The sequence below is a fragment of the Sparassis crispa genome (genome assembly GCF_003851025.1).
Source record: "Sparassis crispa DNA, contig_000000F, whole genome shotgun sequence".
NCBI classification, from domain to species: Eukaryota; Fungi; Basidiomycota; class Agaricomycetes; order Polyporales; family Sparassidaceae; genus Sparassis; species Sparassis crispa.
The window spans coordinates 1,395,527-1,414,695 of NW_020939747.1; the positions used below are offsets into that span (position 1 = coordinate 1,395,527).

Consider the following 19,169-nt stretch of genomic DNA (forward strand, 5'->3'; position numbering starts at 1 on the left):
TCCACGCGACGTTGGGAGACAGTCAAAACTTGCTATGTCATGCCGAAACCTTGTACCCAGAGAAGGTCCGTGATGTGATATATGCACAGCGCCCCTTCAGGAAACAAAAGATGTAAACGCCGCCACATGTATCTTGGGAGGACGCTGAGTGGCCAACGCTCCCTGATTCCGCCATGTGAAGAACTAGTCCACTCACACTGCATCGTGCCCAGACCTTGCACTGCGGGGATGCACTGCGTGGGACATAACCATGGGCGCTCCAGCATCCCATCAGGGACAGCGACGGATAGAAAGATCAGAGAGAACACCCGCCAGTATCAACAGGGAAATGTAGACCAGTTCCCCGCTGCGCCGTCTTGACAAGGTTCAGTCGTGAACATGCCTTCGGATCGTGTACACCATGCGAAGGTGATTGGTCATCCAGAGGCATCTCAGGATGTCCATTTGCAAAGACTGAACCTTACCGTAGCATACAAATATATTTCGTGAATAGTATTCTGGACCTGTGATAAGAGTATACTCCGTGAATAAGCTCATGTCGTTTCGACAAAACAGGTCATACTCACATTGAAAAGTCAAAAGCAACCGGCACCTCTCTGCGTCGAGTACCGAACAGGGCACATTAGATAAATAACCCTGGCAATCCGTCGACCGGCAGCTGTCATCGCCACAGGCTCATCTTCGTCGCTCATCTGAACAGTCACTGTCCAGTGTCCATCCCGCCTCTCGTAAGATGTGCAATCGCTCACAGACACCTGGATCATGATGGGCACCTGGGTACGTAACACAAGCAACACAAGCAACATAAGCTTCGAGCGGCCTGCATAAGTAAGGATGCGTCGCAAAAGCGGAGTCGCAAACTCACGACGGGGCCGAGACGTAGCCCTCGTCGGCGGGGGCAGCGCATGTTTGTCGAAAGAACGCTGCGCGCAACAGCACGAAATGTCGTCGTCGTCGGGAATGCGCATTGCCGCGACTGGCCGTGTCCGCCGTGCGTTGTCGTAAGAAACAGCCTCGCGCAGTTCTTCGAGAAATTCGGAGAATGGACGCAGAACACTGATAGCGGTGCAGCTACCAGATCTTCATGCTGTATTACCATCGCAGCACACTCCGCAGCATTAGCGTTCGCGATGGAAAGATTACGGCATCAGCCCTGTGCGGTCGGTCCATTTGGGTGTCAAGAGTTGCTGGATCGAAACAAAAACATATGCACGGACCCAATAAATCCGTACACGATGAATCGAAAACAAATTTCAGCAGACCCTGCAGAATCATGGATGAACGAACTTTTCTAATTATACCTCAGATATCGCGCGGTGCGTTGAGTGTATAAGGGTAGTGCGATAGCTTTTGAGGACTGAATCATAGAACACCTATCTCGGTCGAGCGTATTCGGCCTATTCGGTATCCACCACCACGTCAGTCACCGTGCGAGCCCGCTTGGAGGGATAGTCTCCGATGCGTGGGGCAGGTATACGTACATCTGGCAGCGGAGCATGAGTCACCGTGGGCGCAGTTACGTTCCGTCAACCTCAACGGCCTCTGCAGCTGCCACGGATGGCGAGACAAGAGACGATGTGTCCGGCAGCCGGTTCTCGTAATCGACACAACGACGCGTTCCGCTCCACCTCTCCAGATACGAGCTTAATGAGCACGCGCTCCAAATCTGCGCCAATCGTCAGGAACAGAACCCGACGTGTGATGGTGGCGAACACTCTGCCGGTCTTGCCCACAGAGGCGCCTGCCTACCTACCTACCTACCTCGCTATGGCGCACCTAGACCTGAATGCCGCATTGTGCAAGTCGACAGGGTACGTGGATATGTGCGAAGCCAATTTGCGTATTCACGTGGCGCACATGACCCTGTGCGCTGTCATGTCGTAACATGGCTGCACGACGCGAGCCCCGTATGTACGTCGGTGCCCCATATGCTGGAGACTATGGCAGCAGGGTGCGGACGCCTACGCGTGACGCGCGATTACTGCCGGCTGGGGGGGCGGGGTTGGGAGTCGTCGGGGTTAAGAGTCGGGGTTGCGGACCCACGCCGATCGGGCGGCGTCGGAAGGCACGGAGTCTTGGCGGCGAGCTTCAGCGAGCGCTCTGCTCGCTTTGGGGAACGAAATTGACTGCATCCACACTGGACGTCACGGAGACACACACAGCCCAGTTTAGAGCGGTGTGGATCCTGAATAAACGGACGTCAGCTCAAGCATGAAGCTAATATCGACTGCGAAGTAAATCGGAACTGTGTGCCTGCCACACGATGGAAGTGTGCGTGGCTGGGTACACGTACACGCACCCACAAGCATCAGTTGGCGGAGACGGACGGAGAGGGCATCATTAGCTGCATGCGTCGGACAAAGTGCGCAGGAGAAAAGCACGCACGGACATCGTAATTCAATTTCGTGCTCGGATCCAGAACAAGGGCGCACTTTGTGCGATTGTATTCGACGCGCTATGAATTGCGGGCCCCGCTGGCTAAAAATCCTAATTTCATGCTGGACGTGATCGCATGCGGGCGTCCGCGGTGTAGACGCCAGTCGATCAGGCCAGGGTTGTTGCCGGGCAGGGAGCTTCGACGTCAAGCCGCGAAGTGTGTGGAGAACGCATTCTGGGGTGCGTCTCCTGGGTGCTGCCCGGTGGGTTGGCGAGCGATATGCATATGCTCGAAAATGGACAGTGTGAATCGGGCTGGCAGAGAGCATACTGCAGTCGACTTCCGAGACCAATCCCGACGCCGGGGGGTATAATACGTAAACCGGACGGACTCCGGGCTGAGTTCGGTGGGTGTGCCGTGGCGTCGAACATTAAGGCACGCCAAGCGAGAAGGAGGCGTGCGCCCTTTGCGCAATGGCGATGTAGAGTAGAGGGAGCGGTGGGGGACTTAATGACACGAGATTGCTGATAAGATCGAGATGTCATTTCGTGAGACGTTGACAGGACGCGTCAAATAGACACGAGACGCGTCGGACGGACGAGCGGAGAAAGGGGACGGGTTGAACTGAGGAGAGCTGGCCGGGATCCAGAGCGAGCTGGAGCGGACGAGCTGGCGCGGTGAGTGGGCAGGGATGGCGAGATTGATCATTGGCGGTGGAGACGGGCCTATCGGAAGGGGAGAGCTGCCATCATGACATCCAGAGACGCGTTGAGCACTTGGACTGCAAACGGTTCGAGTGGGTCTCGGCCGGGGATGACAAACGGTTCGAATTCGAAGGCGCGAGCGCACGGCGGGGGACAGGGTGACGGCATGGACAGCGGATATATTAATGCACACATGCGAGAAAGGGCACGGAGGGAAGACACATGGCATTTGGGTCCCGAGACACAGGCAGTTGGTGTGTTCGAAGTCCGGACTGGGATTGAACTTTGTGGAGCAAGAGAAAGAAGGAGGTACTGAAAAGAGGGTGAAATGGAGGACGGGGAGAAGGAGATAAGGATGGTCACTGCGCGACTGGGCATGGACCAGTCTGCGGTGCGTTTGCGGAGTCTGACGTCGCGGTATGTGGTGGGTCGTGGGACGAGAAGGAGAAGAGGAAGTACATTGATAGACACGTAAAAGACCTGGGATACGCGCAGCATGGAGGGTCGGTCGGGCAATGAGGAGGATGGGGAGAAAGAGGACCGGGTAGGAGAGGGCTAATAGAGGATATATGGCGAGAGTCTGGGCAGAGAGGGGGGAGAGAAGCGGCGGGTGCGTGAGAGGACGAGGAGGACAAGCGGTGTTACGCTGCGCCACGCCGTGAGCTGATGCGGAAGAAAAGACAATTGATGTGTGGCGCTTTCTCCCGCGAAGGCTCGTTGCGAAGAGAAAGAGCTGATGCGCGCGAAATGAACGCGGCTGAGCGTGCCGGCCAAACCACTGCTCAAGAAGTTGGGTGCCCAATTTGGGAGGCCCTGGGAAACGCCGATCGGCAGGCAGATCTCGCCCGATCGCGTGGTATTCCGGCGCGTGACCGTGACGTAACTCCGCTTCGCGAGTTCACCTCCAGCTCCCCGCTCCTTACTATATGCTCTGTCACAACTAGGCGCCCCCGCATCCTCTCCAGCCAGATAAAGCCCTCCCCTTCCTCTCATCATGTCCTTCCACTCCTTCTCCTCCTGATACCACCTTCCCCCGCCCCCGCCCCGCCATGATCCAGCACTCCAGGCTCTGCGCCATTCCCGTCACCGTCCTCGAAAACATCGCCCTCGAGGCCACCTTGATCGACCCGCTCGGTCCTCCCTCCGTCCTGGTCCCTCTCCTCCTCACATGTCGTTATGTATATCATTCCCTATCTATGCATGGCTGTCCCCATCTCTACGGTCGCATTTTCCGGTCCAGATTTGACTCGCGTGCCGCGTTCCGTCGCCTCGGTGTACGCGCTACGTACTCCAAGAATCTCGCATGGCAGCTGCGCAAGCATTGCCTTGCTCTGAAACGCATCAGGCGCGGTGACATATTCGACAGCAATCTCAAAGCCGACCTTTGGGTTGCCTTTATCATGGCAGTCGAGAACGACGGCAAGAACATCGTCCAGCTCGAGTGGGCGAACATAGGCTCCCTTCTCCACAATTTCCTCGTAACCCGCTTGTGGGAGAACAGACAGGACAGCAACGGTTGGCCTGCGGAGAGTGCGCTCAACGCTCTTGTCATTTGGCTCGTATGGTTTGACTTGGACGATGGTGCGTCACATGTCTCCCCTACTCTGTCGTCGTACTCACCTCTGCATACAGCCAAGCTTGCTGCCATAACCCCGGAGAAACGCAAGCAGATCATGGATCTCATTCGTCCGTACGTCCTCACCGCCGCTCGCTATCCTTCGTTCCACGCTCCGGACAACCATTTCGACTTCCCCCTCCCGGACGAACTGCAGAACGCGTTTCCGTATACGCTTATGACCCCGCATGGCTTCTACCCACTCTATCGTCAGCCCGACGCACTTATCGAGCGGGGTCGTCGCCATTTCAATCTGCCGCTCGCGATCTCCCCGCCGCTCATTGCCCAAGGCGCGAAGCTGCTGTACATGACGCTCAGCGGGACGATGCTCTTCGACATTCCGTCCTCGCTCCCGCTCAACCGCGAACACGCGATACAGCTCGGGCGTACGCACGTCTGCCTCACCCAGGCGGACCTCGTGGAAGTCAACGCCCACAAGTCCGTTAAGCTCGTTGACCGCGGCACGTGGGAATGGCGAGCTGCGCTCACCGAGGAAGAGGGTAGGCTCGAGGACGATGGTGTCTGGCGCAGAGGCCTGAAGGGTCCTAGTGCGCGCTGGGACAACGACTGGCACCGTCTGACGTGCTGCACGAATCCTTGGGAGATCCCGGAACTCAAGGGCGTAGTATACACATACGGTACCCTGGACGGACAGTGGCAGGGCGTCATACAGGTACGTATCTCGCCTCTCCGTGTCTATGTTCCTACTTATTTTAGCACCCAGATTCCCGACGTCGGCCAGTACTTCGCGCTTATCCGGTCCGTGAACTTCCCAGAGGATTTCTCCGACCAGAATCCGCGCCTCTCCACGGTGCCCGTATACATGCGCCTCCGCGAGCACCACTGCATCAGTCCGGAGGTCGCGGTCGCGTACGGGGGCTCGCCGAGCGACTACGACGATGGTATCCGCAACGGGTGGTTCCCGAAGGTCTCGTTCCGCGAGTCGCACGGGATGGTGCGCGTGGACGACGAGACCCACAACGAAGTCTCGCACTACGAGACGTACGTCGAGGGCCGCCCGAATTCGCACAGCGAGGACCGCTGCATGTCGTGCCTTCATCGCCGCCGGCTCGAGGACGAGGAGCTCCAGATGCGCGTGCATGCGCAGAGGCGCGCGTCGCAGGAGGCGGAGATTGGGGACGGCGGGGGTCGCAGCTTCGCGTTGCGGAAGGAGACGTCGGCTGCCGGCCCGCCCTCGACGTCTGCCTCGAGGTTGCCTTCCTCGAGCCCGATGTCGGAGGCCGCGGAAGATGAAGAGATGCGGATGGCCGTGGATAACGCGCTCGGGCCTGACGTCAACGTCGACGAGCTGCTTGACGAAGTGATGGGTGAGTCGGACCACGAGGACGGTAGCGATGCTGAGGACACCGACGTGGATGCGGACGCGTATGACGACGACGATGACAGGAGCGATACCGATAGCGTCATGGAGTACATGATGCATACGTGTAACGGTATCCAGGATATCATCGTCACCGGCGAGGTGCGCTCGTTCCTCCTCTTGCTGCTCGGTTGCTCATCTCATCCTCTCGTACTGCAGACGCTTCCGCGCCACGGCCAGGCCTGGCATCACTTCCGCTTTTATGGGCGCGTGCGCAAGTGGGATGGGCTGATTGCCATCGTTCGCGTACCGGTCCACTACCCCGAACTCGGCGTGTTCATATTCCGCGGGTACATCGTCGCGAACACCAACTTCGTCGGCTCTTGGCGGGCCTACACGCACAATACGCATGCCATACCGCTCGAGGGCCCCTTCGTCATGAGCAAGGTTTAGGCCACGAGGAGCACCGACGATCTCACCAACGCGATGTAGAAGGGGCGCAAAATGTGCTATACGCTGACAGACCGGCCCCGTTGACTAGTCGTCACGGTCTTTCGGTGAGCCTTGCGTTGTACGATACACGGACATGGGTGCGGCAGCGTGCCTATGTGTTTACCTGCTGACCGCTGCGCGCCCACCGAACATTGTGCCCGTCCGTCGTGGACATTGTATATCGCACATGGCGGGACACGCGGACGGACGGTCCCATCCCTATATCGCTATCGCCCTACATCTCTATATCCCCTACATACATACAGTGCGTCTCATGCCATTCTCGTCTTTCTCCTTCGCCCCGGCGGCGATGGCCTTTGCTCACCCTTCGTGTACATCGTTCGCACCTTCGCGCAGATCGCGGTCGTTTGCGCTGGTCATGTGCCTGCCACGCCCGTTTCTTTGTACGTACATGCGCCTTGGTCGCAGTCTTCTCCTGCTTGTGCTTGTCAGCCCTCAAAAGGGCCCGTTTACTTCATCTTCTTCGCCCGTCCCCGAATCTTGTTCTTGGTGTACGTTACTTGTGCCCCGTCGTCATCGTCATCGTGCGGGTTTACAGTGCTTCTCTGCGCCTCGCTGTCTAATGCTCTGTGTATCACTAGATGTGTTATCTGTCAATCATCTAATATAGTACATGCAAGTGTCGGTGCTCTTCGAAGACCTAACCAGTTTCTGACTCCGGTGGTCGATCTGAGGGTGGGAAGTGGAGCGCATGCACGTGACAGACGCGTCCCTAATTAACGCGTGTCGATCGCGTTTTCTTTGAGCGCCCATAAGCCAAGCAGACGGCGTATGATGTCTCCGAGTGATATTTCAACTTGGCCAGATGGGAAGCTCTTCCGCAGGGTGAGGTTCATGCAGGGAGCTCCCCCGTGTGCATACACAATGTTATTGGTAAGCAACATTCGGCATACAAGATGGTGATAAACCGCGCGCACGGCGGATCTGTCACTCCTCTTCCATCAGCTATATCCGTATACAACATACGAGTACTTCACGCGAACCATACATAATCCCACAATCCGGTGTGTCCAACACTGTGGCGCGGCCCACTCGATGCCGCGGCTCATGCCAGCGGCTTCCCATCGCGCTTGTACACCCTCCCACCCTTCATCACGAATGTGATCGCCGCCTTATCCACCGCACCCGCGAAGTCACTTTCCAGATTCCCAGTCGTCGCGACGATATCCGCAGCGAAGCCCTTGCGAACCGCCCCGAACGGCACCTCGTTGTCGCCGACCACGCGCGCATCCTCTGCGAGCTCCTCCACGCGCGCGAGACGTGCCCGGCCCTTCTCACCCTCCCAATCCATGCTGCGGACCAGTTCCCACCCGCCGAGCGTGCCCCAGCTGAGCACCGCGCGCCAGTCGGCGCCGAGCCGTACCATCAGCTGCATCTCCAGCGCGTTGTCCCCGTGCGCGAACACGCCCGTGTCCCCGCCGCACGCGATGCTCGTCACTCCGCACTCCAGCGCGAGCTTGAACGCGCGCGAGGCGCGTTTCCACGTCTCGCCTGCGCCCCCGTCCATCGTGTGGTACGCGGACAGGGTCGGCACCCACTTGGTGTTGCTCTTCGTCAGTAGTGCAGCCAGCTTTTCCATCCGCGCGCGTGTCTCGTCTGTGATGTCGCTGCTTCCGTCCAGAACGAGGTCGTAGCCGTGCTCGATCGACGATACTTGGAGGAGATCGTCCTGAACCAGGTTCGGGTGGAAATGGGCGGCGTGTGCGGCAACCTTAACTCCGAGCGCATGAGCAGTGGAGACAAGGGCGTGTACCTCCTTCTCATTGAATGTTGCGATGGCGGCATTTGAGACTGCCTTTCCGGCGTTATTCATGCGAGAGCGGAAACGGTAGTCTGCACATCAGGACCGTTATTGTGTCCACAGGCCAATCTAGGTATTCATCCACTTGCCTGAATAAATCTGAATGGTAAATTAATCGTGGACATTGCATGTGTATTATAAAGTGGAGGCTTACCTTAATGAGATCCGCTCCAGCACCGACCTGCCTGCGTACAGCCTTGACACATTCGACTTCTCCGTCGACGACCTCTGCGCCGGTTACTCCGTCGATACCCTCCTTGTTCAGGAAGATTTGGCTTTTCGGGCCTGCAAGGCATAAAATCACAGAGGACCCAGATATTCATGAATATACACACCGTAGCTGCCCGTTGTGACAATGGCACGGTTCGCGGTAAAATAACGAGGCCCAGGAATGAGCGGGTCCGGGCCTGAGACACACTTGCGCAGCGCGATGTCCGCGTCGCCCGCCCCTTCCGTGCCAAGGTCCCTGTGTGCATACCAGAACACCGGCGTAAGAAGTATATTAGCGAATTCGGAGGGCTAGTTTTACAGATGAGAGAAATATACCGGACAGCCGTGTAACCTGCCATAAGCGTCCGCTTTGCGTGGATAGTGGCACGCACGGTGCGTTCCGCGAGGCTCTCCTTCGTGACTTGGTCTTCCCAGTTCACCTCAGAGTATGGGTGTAGAAATACTTGAAATGGCATCACGTATCGAGTCAGAGGCTTTTAGACCTGAATGTTGATATTGCAGACGTACGATGTACGTGCACATCCACGAATCCAGGCATGACCGTAGCAGCTCGCAGGTCCACCGCCACCTCAGCATCGGAGAAATCGACGCGTGCTGCATCTGCAGGGGAGAAAGCCTGCACGTCGGTGATAAGGCCGGAATCGGGAGAGACAGATATGACCCTGTTTTTGAGCAGCGAGCGCGTGTATGGGTCGAACAGCTTCCCTGCATAGATCTTCATGACCGCCGCTGTTGTTGCCACAGAGCGAGTGCTAGAGCTGGTAGGTGCGTGAATTTGCATGGTAGATAGAGACCTGACCGACCGATAACAGTGTTGATAAGTGGGTCTCAGTTGCTGTCCGAGGATGAAGCCGGATTGCCTTGAGAAATAGACCGAAAATCCCCCGGAAACTAAGGGGAATTATTGCCCAAACGTATTGACTGTGCCAACTAGACAACTGATGCGGCTTGAGTAGGCTCATCGCGCATGGGAAGTTCAGGTACCGACTGGTAGCACATGTTCGTTGCAAACTACCTGACCGGCGGCTTGGCCGTCACATTCAGCCGCCACCATCGACTCGATGAAATCTGATCAGCTCAGATGCAGAGATTCATTGCCCTGCCGCCACAGTGTCGCGGATCCAGCAAGCTCAAGCTCAGCCTCCTTCTCAATTGAATCATCTAGCATGCCTTCGCGAATATTCAACACCCAGTATTCTCAGCTATTTGCGTGTCTGGAGTGGCGAAACATCTTGAATATTGAATGTCCAAATGGGCGCATTATTGTGCCACAATATCCGCGAGTGAGACGTCAAAGAAACACTAATACGCTGGGGAATAGAACTCCTCCGTGCTCGTCACTATGCAAGAAAAATGTATGTTACTGTTGGATACAGAAAACAACACCATACGGGCAGTCTAACAGGAAGATTAAAATCACAAAGTCGTACTCGTAATATTCTTTGACAAATTCGTTGCAGGACACACCATCATGATATTTTCCAACCAGTGGTAGCCAGCGCATCAGTCGTACGTTTGAAAATTGACGTGAGACTGTTCACCGAGCATGCGGTAGGTCTGCGGACCTTGTGGAAGTGCTTGAAATCCGGGTCTTTGCATTGGTTCATAGCCCGGTCGAGGTGATACACTGCCGAAGTTTCTTCTATGCGACTAAGGTAAGGGAAAATAAGGCAAAAGAACGTCGTTGTATTGAGATGTGAACGTCAACGAGAAGGATGATCTCCGTGTTCCTGCTGTGGCCGTGCACCGGCAATACGGAATTGCTTCGCCGAAGGCCGGTAAAAAAGAGGAAGTTGGTGGCTTGAGTGAGTTTGCTAAACCAGGCATGCGTAGGACACAAGAATTGCCACGCATGTGGGCCAATAGCACAGCAACTTTGTGACGGATGGTCGAATTGACTAAACAGGCATTTTGGAAACCGTTGGATGCGAACGGCAAATTCAGGGAATAATCTCAGAAGCTATATTTACCGTCTCTGACCGGAAGAATATAGGATGAGTGCCAACGCCAACGGAGTGGGGCACGATCAGACGAGACGTGGGAATTCGGGCCAGAGACATTGACGAGAAGAGCTCGATGAATTTGTACAGGTGGCGGGGCCGCGGCCATCGTCCCTTGAACACAAGGTCAAAGCGATTAAGTCAAATTGAAGGTAAGGTTTGTTGTGGACGAATATGACGTGAATAGCTTGAGCGAAATACAGACCAACACAGAATGACAAATTGCAGTGATAGACAAGGCTCACCATTCGCGCGCCTCACGGCTGGTGGTAGGAACCAAGCGGTAAGCGATAACGAGGTACCTGGAAGTGCAATTACAGGACGTTTCACGGCGGACATTGCAATGGTCAGCGGGCACCTGGAGAAGGACTGCGGGATGCCGTGGATAAAACCGGAATAGTATATATCACAGTGACAAGAAGGAGGCTCGTGTGAGGCTAGAGAACGGCCCTTTGAGAAAGTGCAAAGTTTATGAGGGTCATCATCACAATACATACCAGCCATCACACGACGGCGAGCTTGCTGGCTATTAATCCCTGTTCGTCTTCTCCCGAGACGAAATAAGAATAAGTATAGCTAATCGAAGTCAACGGGCATCACACGTATTCAGGGTGGTTCTAAACTCTGTTCTGAAGTGGAAAACCACAGTCATAAATCAGACCAGCCCATGACAACTGACATACCTGCATGAGGCTTTCAGGGTAGCGGTCCCTGCATCATGAGAGGGCTGTCACTTCAGCAAGCGGGCGGCAGGAAACCTTCCTTGATAATGACGAGAAACCACTATCATAAGATTGTTCTCGCCAGAGGAGCGCTTAGACGGACCAGCTAGATGGCCGGCCATTGCATCAACACCCTGTGGCGTCCCCACCGAAGCAAACGAGGAAACCAGAGGTGGTGCAAACGTACGTGCCACGGACGAAGGCCACATGTCGTTATCGCCGCCGAGCTCCTAGAATACCAGCAGCTCGCCCACGCCGGATTGTACCTGCCGGGGAACAGCATTGTCGCAGATGCATCTTGCAGAAACGCTCCAATCGACAGTCCGCAACTACTGAGAGACTAAGCGGCGCCCGAGAGTGGATGACAAGTCCTGTACCGAAGGATATATTCTTGGGGTATTTTTCGGCAGAAATACAGGAATCAACTCTCCGGAGTGATATTGGCGAGAGGACACATTAAGCTAAGAAACGAGTTCGCCAATCTGTCAAGCTGAAGCGTTCAAACGATGGTATCACTACAATCCATGTTAACCGCTGTGGAGCTCGATGGCGGCTACGAGTCAAGCACAGGCGAAACAGGACGCAAGCTTGTGGGAGATGGATGCAGTATTGCCACATATGGTAACGGTGGCCCTTCAGAAGGGTGGGAAATTATTACGTACGATACCTGCTTTTTTCTCCGCTGTTTTGTGGTCAGCGTTTGCTGCCATCTGCTTGCTGCGTTTTTGTTTCTTCAAGACAAGACTTTTCCTGTGACAAAAGTCAAAATTTCGCCCACATGCATATCGCTACGTGTTTCTGTTGAATATCATTCTGTCCTGTGCATCTCTTTGGATATCCGTTCCACCCTAAGACGTACCACCACCTGTCGTCATACTTCTGGCTCGCGGGCTCTATGCAGTACCACGGTGAACGTGCGACAACGTTCCATTTGTTGGGTTGATTGGTATGCATTCATACTGCATTTGTGCCTGCCATCGCATCGCGCAGGATGCCGTTTCGTCACTCCACGTACCAAGTCAAGGCCCTTCACACTTCCTCCTACGTGTCGTGTCTGTTACGGTCGTGGAAGATCGACGCAGTTGGAGTACTTGCCATCTGGCCTCGTCATGAGGTCTGATGGGCCCCAGGGACCCTGGCTTGCGAAGTCTCAATAGAGTTGAGTGCAGCTTCTGCCTTGTGGCATCTTGTCTTGCCGTGCTCGTAGTTTTGGGATATACATTCATCAGATCTTGAAGCGTTCATTGTTGTAGATGCTGTGACAATTGTTTTTGCAAATTTCATCCTAGACCGTTATGTGCAATGCTTTTCGCTACCTGTATTTGTCTAGTGGTCTTTCCAGAAAATTGAATATCGCCTTCCGTCGCACCTGCTGAGCCAGAACTCTTCTACGCTCTCCAGGCCCAAGCGCCCTTGTCCCGAGCATCCAGCCATCTCACGTATGCCACGCACGCGCCTGAAGCTAGGAGGAGAATCCCAGCGAATACAGCAATATCGTTGTAGCGCGACTTCAAAGCCTCCAGTCTGGCAGCCAGCATACCAGAACCGTAGGAGGTCCCCCGCTGGTGGCTGCCGAGAATTAAACCCGCAATCGGTGCGCCAAAAATTGCACCCATGCCGCGGATGAAATAAATAAACCCATTAACGCTGGCATAGTTCTGGACACCGTAGACTTCGGCGATAGTGTTTGGCAGGAGGGCGTTGTATCCCCCTGCTAAGACGCCGTAGAAGATGATGAAGGCGAGGAACCGCGAAGGCGACGAGTCGTACCACAGTGCCATGACGGACACGCCTGATAAGATCACCTGGCATTGCGGTAGCATTAGCCGGTAGACGGAGAGTGAGGAAGCTGTGCCTACACTCAGCACCATGGTGTTCTGCCGCCCGACACGGTCTGCAAGAATGCCCATGATAATCCGCGAAACACTATTTACAGCAGTGTTGATCGCCAATAGCAAACTGCCCGTTGTGCTTGAACAGGAAAGCACAGAGACGGAGTAAGTTGTCAAAAAATATATGGGGATCAAATTCCCTGCAGCCTGCAGAAAAGCCCCGAAGGACTGCTCGGTAGTCATTCTGAGAAACACGCGACGTCTGAGCAAGCGTCGATTCACGGACCTGTAGAATAAACGTTCCTCGTTTCACCAAAGCCATGCTTATCCGCGAACTTCCCTGGACCCTCGCGCTCTTCTTCGTCAGCACGCTTGCAACTGGAATTCCAAGGACAAAATTCCAAATGCCTAGTATTCTCATCGTAGCGGCGCGAGCGCCATTCCCCGACTCCGACGGGGTGCTCACGGTTTTTGTATGAGCAAGGGTGTGTGATTGATACGTATAGTACAAGTACAGGCATTTGTGATAGTTACAGTAATGGAAAAAACTAGACAAGCGAGGCATCATCGTCGTCGCTGTCATCCGAGTGGCGTTGGTCAGGCTCGGAATTCGGTCGGAAGACTCCGAGGAGGGGCATGGGCTCGTCCTCGAGGAAGCCGCGGGGCATCGATCCCGGATTGGCGAGAAGGATGATGGATTGGATGTTGAGGGAGATAGTGGTGTCGGCGTTTTCGTCGTCGAGTTCAGGGTGGCTCTTGATGTACTTCCCAAGAGTGAAGAGCAGGAGGACGGCAGACTCTGTGGAGAGATCGTCGTGGATTTTGGGAAGCATCGATATGGAGCGCATGGAGAACTTGAAGGGCTTACACCCGTCGAAAGTCGGCACTGCGGGAGGAGTGAGTTAGGGCGCATGTGCGAGAAGGTTGGGGGCGATCTTACCATCTCGATCGGCCGGCAGCACGGGGGGTGGACCTGCAGGGTGCGTTAGCGAACATTTTGTAGTGCGAGACGTCACGTACCGCGTTGTGCGTTCACCGGAGTGGCGGGAGCCATGCCGCGGATCTTGGTTGGAGTGTTTGAGGTGCCAGTGGTCAACCTTGTCGAGAAGGAGAGGCCGGCATGGAACGACGGGAAGACGAGTGTTCGTCTGTTGAGAATGGCACCCAGGACGGCGGCCGCACGTGGCCAGGTGAGTGCTGATGGTGCAACGCAGAGTTGACGGCTGCGACCGCTCGGACTGATCAGGTCGCTGTGGGTAACGGAGCCGACGACAGAGAAGAGCGTGAGATGGGTGCTCGTCTTGAGCTGAAGGTAGTCGGAGGCTCCGATGGTGACAAAGTGGAGTGCTGTGGGGTCTGCGGTCGCGAGATTGATGATGTCGTGTGCGGTGGCGATCGAGACGTGGTCCAGACGTCTTTGGGGTCGATTAGTAGTATGGCAGAAAAAGCAAGGGCAAATGGACATACTCGGCGATGTTCGAAGGGAATGCCCTCTTGAGATACACGGGTTGCACGAGGACAAACACGTTATTCATGGCACGTGTCACGGCGAGTGTTTCTCTGCAAGAAAGTGTCAGTGTGAGTCACAGTGGATAATTGCCAAAGGGCATACCTGAGTTTCGACAGCGACTGGAGCACTTCGGTTCTTGTATATATGGTGCAGTTAGCGGAAGTGTCTGTCTGGTGGCAAACAGCGACTCACGGTGTCCTGGTTTTCTCGACGCGCTTTCCTTTGTTGCGGTAGGGCTTACCGGGAGTCTCGTCGGGTCGGTGACTGGCGTGAGCATCGTCTGCGGGAGTATCGGATGCGGTGGAGTCAGTGTGTGCTGTCGGCGAGAATCTGCAAAGAACTGCATGTTGGCTGGTATATGGCGGTGAGTGGGTATGAAGACTTACATGTCGTCGCTGTCTTCGGGCTTCTGCCTTTTTGCGGGTGAAGGCACTGGTGCGGACGGTGACAGATGCCTCATCTTGCGTTTGCTGCCAGTGGTGGTTGCAGGAGCATCAGTGACGGAGGCCATGGTGGCGGTTGCGAGAGGAAATCGGGCGAGGTGGGAGTTGTTCGCGGTGCGACTGTTGGGGCATGTCCGTCGGCATTCGCTGTCTGGGCACGGTGCCGAAACGGGGGCGAGAGTGTGGAGGAAATTGCGTACGCAGCGCAGGTGCGTGCTTTGCGAGGGGCGAGGTGCGGCCTTGGCGTTCGAACGGGAGGTCCGGGCGGTGGTCGACCTGGGCGCGGTCGCGAAGTGTGAGGGAGAGGGTCGAGGTTGCGGCGCGCGCGGCGGGGGCGCGTGTTTTGCGGTGGCCCAGGCGCGGTATTGGCATTCGAACGGGAGGTCCGCGTGGTGGTCCGGTTGGCGAGAGTAGGTGGTGGAGGGTGTTGGCGGTCGAGGTGCTGTGGAGAGGGGCGCAAACGCGTGCGGAATTGCGCGCGCAGTCCAGGCGCGCGTTTTGGTCGGGCGAGGCACCGTGTTGGCATTGCTGGATGTCAGCAAAATGTAAGCAAAATAGCAGAGAAAAATACGCACCGAGCGGGTGCGTGTGTTGTGCGATGGGCTAGGTGCGGCATTGGGATTCGCGCGCCGGGAGGTCCGCGTGTTGGTTAAGCCGCGCGCGGTCGCGAAGTGTGAGGGAGAGAGTCGAGGTGGTGGCGCGCGTAGCGGGGCCGCGTGTTTTGCGGTGGGCCAGGCGCGGTATTGGCGTTCCAACGGCAGGTCCGCGTGGTGGTCGCATTGGCGAGAATGCAGGTGGTGGAGGGTGTCGGCGGTCGAGGTGCTGTGGAGAGGGGCCGCGAACGCGCGCCGAATTGCGCGCGCAGTGGGGACGCGCATTTGGGTCGGGCGAGGTGCGGTGTTGGGACTGCTGGATGTCAGCAAAGTGTAAGTAAAATAGTGGAGAAAAATATGCACCCGAGCGGGTGCGCGTGTTTTGCGAGAAGCTCAGCGCGGGATTGGTGTTGGCACGCCGGGAGGTCCGCGTGGTGGTCAAGCCGCGCGCGATCGCGAAACCTGAGCCAGAGGGGGGAGGAAACTGCGTGCGCAGGGGGGGCGCATGTTTTGTGGTCGGCCAGGCGCGGTATTGGCGTTCCAACGGCAGGTCCGCGTGGTCGTGGCATTGGCGAGAATGCAGGTGGTGGAGGCCGTCCGCGGTCGAGGTGCTGCGGAAAGCGGTCGCGAACGCGCTCCCAGTGGGGACGCGCGTTTGGGTCGGGCGAGGTTCCGTGTTGGTATTGCTGCACGTCGCGGCCGAGTTGGCAATGGTGGCGGAGAACGTCGGCGACCGTCCGTGTCAGTGGTGGAGATGTGGCTAGAGCGGTCGTGAACGTGCGCCGAATTTGACGCGCAGCAGTGGCGCGTGTCCACAATGAGCTGGGCGCGACGGTAAGATTTGAATCTGACGCGCGAACGGTTTGTCGTGCGGGGGCGAGCGTCGGTCGTTGTGGATGGCTACTTACCTCCACCGGTGTGTTCGTTCTTGCTCGTTGATCGTGTCTTGCTGGCAATTGACACTGGTGTATAAAGTTTAGTAAAAATCTTGCTGCTTTCGATCAAAATGAATTTGGAGGCTCACCTGAGTTCTGACACGATGGCAAAGGTCTTTCAGGATGCGCGTTGTGGTGCGTCGAGTTTCTGTTTTCGTGATGGGACTGGATGATGGCTGAATCTTGGTCAGTGAAATTATTCGACGAGTGGACCACACGTACGAAGGCGCCGAATCCGGAAATGGGTGCCGATGGACAGGGATCGCAGTTCCTGCTCGAGACGTACGATCAGTTCGAGACAGTTGAGCGTCAATTTGATGTTCAGGTCGGTTCGGGTGGGTATTTGTACCTGGTGTGGCGAAGCTCGCGCGAGGAGGTTACACTGCGTGTGTCTGGATTTGTTTCTCAGATGAGTCTTCTGCCCCCTTTCAGGCGCTCATTCAGGTTTGTCACTTCTGCAGTTCACAAGCTGCTTGCCGATGTGATTGATTCGTATCTAGGCTGCCGAGGGGAAATCCGAATCTCGCTCTGCAGACTGTTGTGGTTGCCGGTGAAGGTCCTGCATTCCGGCGAGCCATCACTGCCCGATCAAACATCTTACGTTTCATGGAAATGCATGCACGCCGTGGAACGACATCTGTAATTGATGATGTCTGGCTTGATGCCATGCCGTGTTTTATTGCAGAGACACGTGTGCTCACGCCTATGGTGGAAGCACTATTGTTTGACAGTGCCGATCTGAACATGGTTATTGACCCGTATGGTGCATTGGCAGAGCTAGTTGCTGGTGGGAGGCTCTCGTGGACATCAGACAATGTTGTGTCATGCATGGAGCTGAAGGGCGAGTATGATGACAGGTATGTCATGATATGAAATCATCTGTCTGCATTGCTTGAGGTGATGTTGTGTTTATGTAGGTGGTCTACTCCTGTGCAGTCATCCCTTGACATGGTGCGTGCCGGTGAGCTCATTGAGCTTTCAGTAAACTTTCGGCTTCGTGAGCACGTGAGTCCAAATGGGGCAAACGTAGGTCGCAAGTTTCTTACACGACTTGACACTGTCATGATCGTGAGTCGCTTGGGGATGAAGGTGAGTTGGCGTTTGCCCGCATTTGTTTGTTATCAGAAAATGACTTCTAATGGTGGCTATAGCTGATTGCGGACTGCGAGTCAGAGCACTTGTCGATGATGCGTATTGCTGCGGCGGCTGATAACACTGGTGGAGGTAAGGCTCCAAAGAAGAGACGGTTCTCTTACCTCCAGTCTGTGCCTTCTGTTTTAACCAGTACTGAACAACACTTGAATTCGCTGACAGTATTGGACAAGACAGATGATGTAGATCAGGTAATGAAGCCGGTGGGATAGTTGCAGTACTGTTACATATAGTCATATGATATAAGATACTGATGGTATGGCTGTCTTTTAAAAATTCAAATGAAAGGATCATCTGAGCATGAAGATCGTGTCGATCAGGTAATAAAGTCAGTAAAATAGGTATAGTGTCATGGTGGCAATAATACAATATTTTGTTGATTCAATTGATTCGATTGAATGGACCATTTGATGTATACACGAGGATGTGCGCCCAGCGTCCGTCGAGTGTAAGGAGTGGTGTAAGGTCATCGGTATCCATTCTGTTTTCATATTGTGGGACACCGTCATTCTGTTGGTCGTCGTATATCCATCCTGAGTTGTGAGAGTGGAGGAGACGTGCTGTAAAGTGACTAGATCCAAAGTATATTACAGTTGCCAATGAGTAGGTGGTCTGCATATTGAATTCCAGATCAAATATGGGAGTGATAACTGTATGTTCCTGTGACGGATATTCAAAGTATAGGATGGGCGCTGGTGTAATGTTGCTTATATTATGATCAACTTCACTGTCGCATTGACATAGTAATCTTCTTGCATGCAGAATGGATGATGTCATGGTCTTACTTAACCAAGTTTGTATAGTTTGAGTTTCAGCAGAGGACTGCATGCCGGTGGACACAATAACAGATGGGATTCTTAGTGTGATTGGGCGTGTTTGATGACAGGCAAGACACTGTATGGTCGTGACTATATTGTTAGTGGTGTTTTCCAATGCACATTCAATTATGCTTGCTGCAGAGGCAAACTGTGGACCATATCTTGGATATTCCATAGGTGATCGTCTACTAAGAAAATCTCGGAGAAAATCACGTTGCATGTTAAACTGCTCGGCACTGGAGTCTGGGCTCAGATTCTCAAAACAACTGACCAACAGACTAGCAATAGCTGACTGATTCTTCCACATTGTACGCAAAGAAGAGCTCAGTTGAGAGTAGCTGTGATAAAGTGACATAAATGTGGCATCATATGCATATGAGTAGTCTGTGGATGACCATTGGCAACCGTGCTTGTACATGTATGGTGATGAGTCAGAATGTGGCATTGATATTGATGGCAAAATCCCTGATTCTTCCATTTGTGAGGCTTTCCGTTTGGTTCCTTTTGACTGTGAGCTACTGTCACTAAAGTTGACATGAAATGACTTTGTGGAGATGTCATCTTCACTTTCAGGATTTGGCAAAGGTACGAGGGATCCTGTT

General features: G+C 54.8%; 6 protein-coding genes across 6 annotated transcripts; 2 read left to right on the forward strand and 4 right to left on the reverse strand.

The window, feature by feature from the left end:
* Positions 1–575: 575 nt before the first annotated feature.
* On the reverse strand, positions 576–907 carry SCP_0104740 (hypothetical protein; the record flags this gene model as incomplete). The annotated part of the gene is made up of 2 exons (XM_027752706.1): positions 576–809; positions 866–907. 2 exons carry the CDS (start codon positions 905–907, stop codon positions 576–578), a joined length of 276 nt encoding a protein of 91 aa, XP_027608507.1.
* Positions 908–4,130: 3,223 nt separating this feature from the next.
* On the forward strand, positions 4,131–6,470 carry SCP_0104750 (predicted protein; the record flags this gene model as incomplete). The annotated part of the gene is made up of 4 exons (XM_027752707.1): positions 4,131–4,662; positions 4,714–5,369; positions 5,421–6,179; positions 6,237–6,470. The coding sequence occupies 4 exons, from the start codon at positions 4,131–4,133 to the stop codon at positions 6,468–6,470; spliced, it is 2,181 nt and encodes a 726-aa protein (XP_027608508.1).
* A 1,105-nt stretch (positions 6,471–7,575) lies between these two features.
* SCP_0104760 (hypothetical protein) lies at positions 7,576–9,343 on the reverse strand (the record flags this gene model as incomplete). The annotated part of the gene is made up of 6 exons (XM_027752708.1): positions 7,576–8,363; positions 8,421–8,430; positions 8,486–8,616; positions 8,667–8,797; positions 8,878–9,004; positions 9,070–9,343. The coding sequence occupies 6 exons, from the start codon at positions 9,341–9,343 to the stop codon at positions 7,576–7,578; spliced, it is 1,461 nt and encodes a 486-aa protein (XP_027608509.1).
* Positions 9,344–12,672: 3,329 nt separating this feature from the next.
* Positions 12,673–13,194, reverse strand: SCP_0104770 (hypothetical protein; the record flags this gene model as incomplete). The annotated part of the gene is made up of 2 exons (XM_027752709.1): positions 12,673–13,089; positions 13,144–13,194. 2 exons carry the CDS (start codon positions 13,192–13,194, stop codon positions 12,673–12,675), a joined length of 468 nt encoding a protein of 155 aa, XP_027608510.1.
* A 470-nt stretch (positions 13,195–13,664) lies between these two features.
* SCP_0104780 (hypothetical protein) lies at positions 13,665–16,231 on the reverse strand (the record flags this gene model as incomplete). The annotated part of the gene is made up of 8 exons (XM_027752710.1): positions 13,665–14,002; positions 14,057–14,089; positions 14,137–14,531; positions 14,584–14,676; positions 14,729–14,761; positions 14,819–14,956; positions 15,013–15,975; positions 16,026–16,231. 8 exons carry the CDS (start codon positions 16,229–16,231, stop codon positions 13,665–13,667), a joined length of 2,199 nt encoding a protein of 732 aa, XP_027608511.1.
* A 470-nt stretch (positions 16,232–16,701) lies between these two features.
* SCP_0104790 (hypothetical protein) lies at positions 16,702–17,961 on the forward strand (the record flags this gene model as incomplete). Its single annotated transcript, XM_027752711.1, has 5 exons — positions 16,702–16,732; positions 16,789–17,041; positions 17,098–17,454; positions 17,515–17,686; positions 17,749–17,961. The coding sequence occupies 5 exons, from the start codon at positions 16,702–16,704 to the stop codon at positions 17,959–17,961; spliced, it is 1,026 nt and encodes a 341-aa protein (XP_027608512.1).
* Between the last annotated feature and the right edge of the window lie 1,208 nt (positions 17,962–19,169).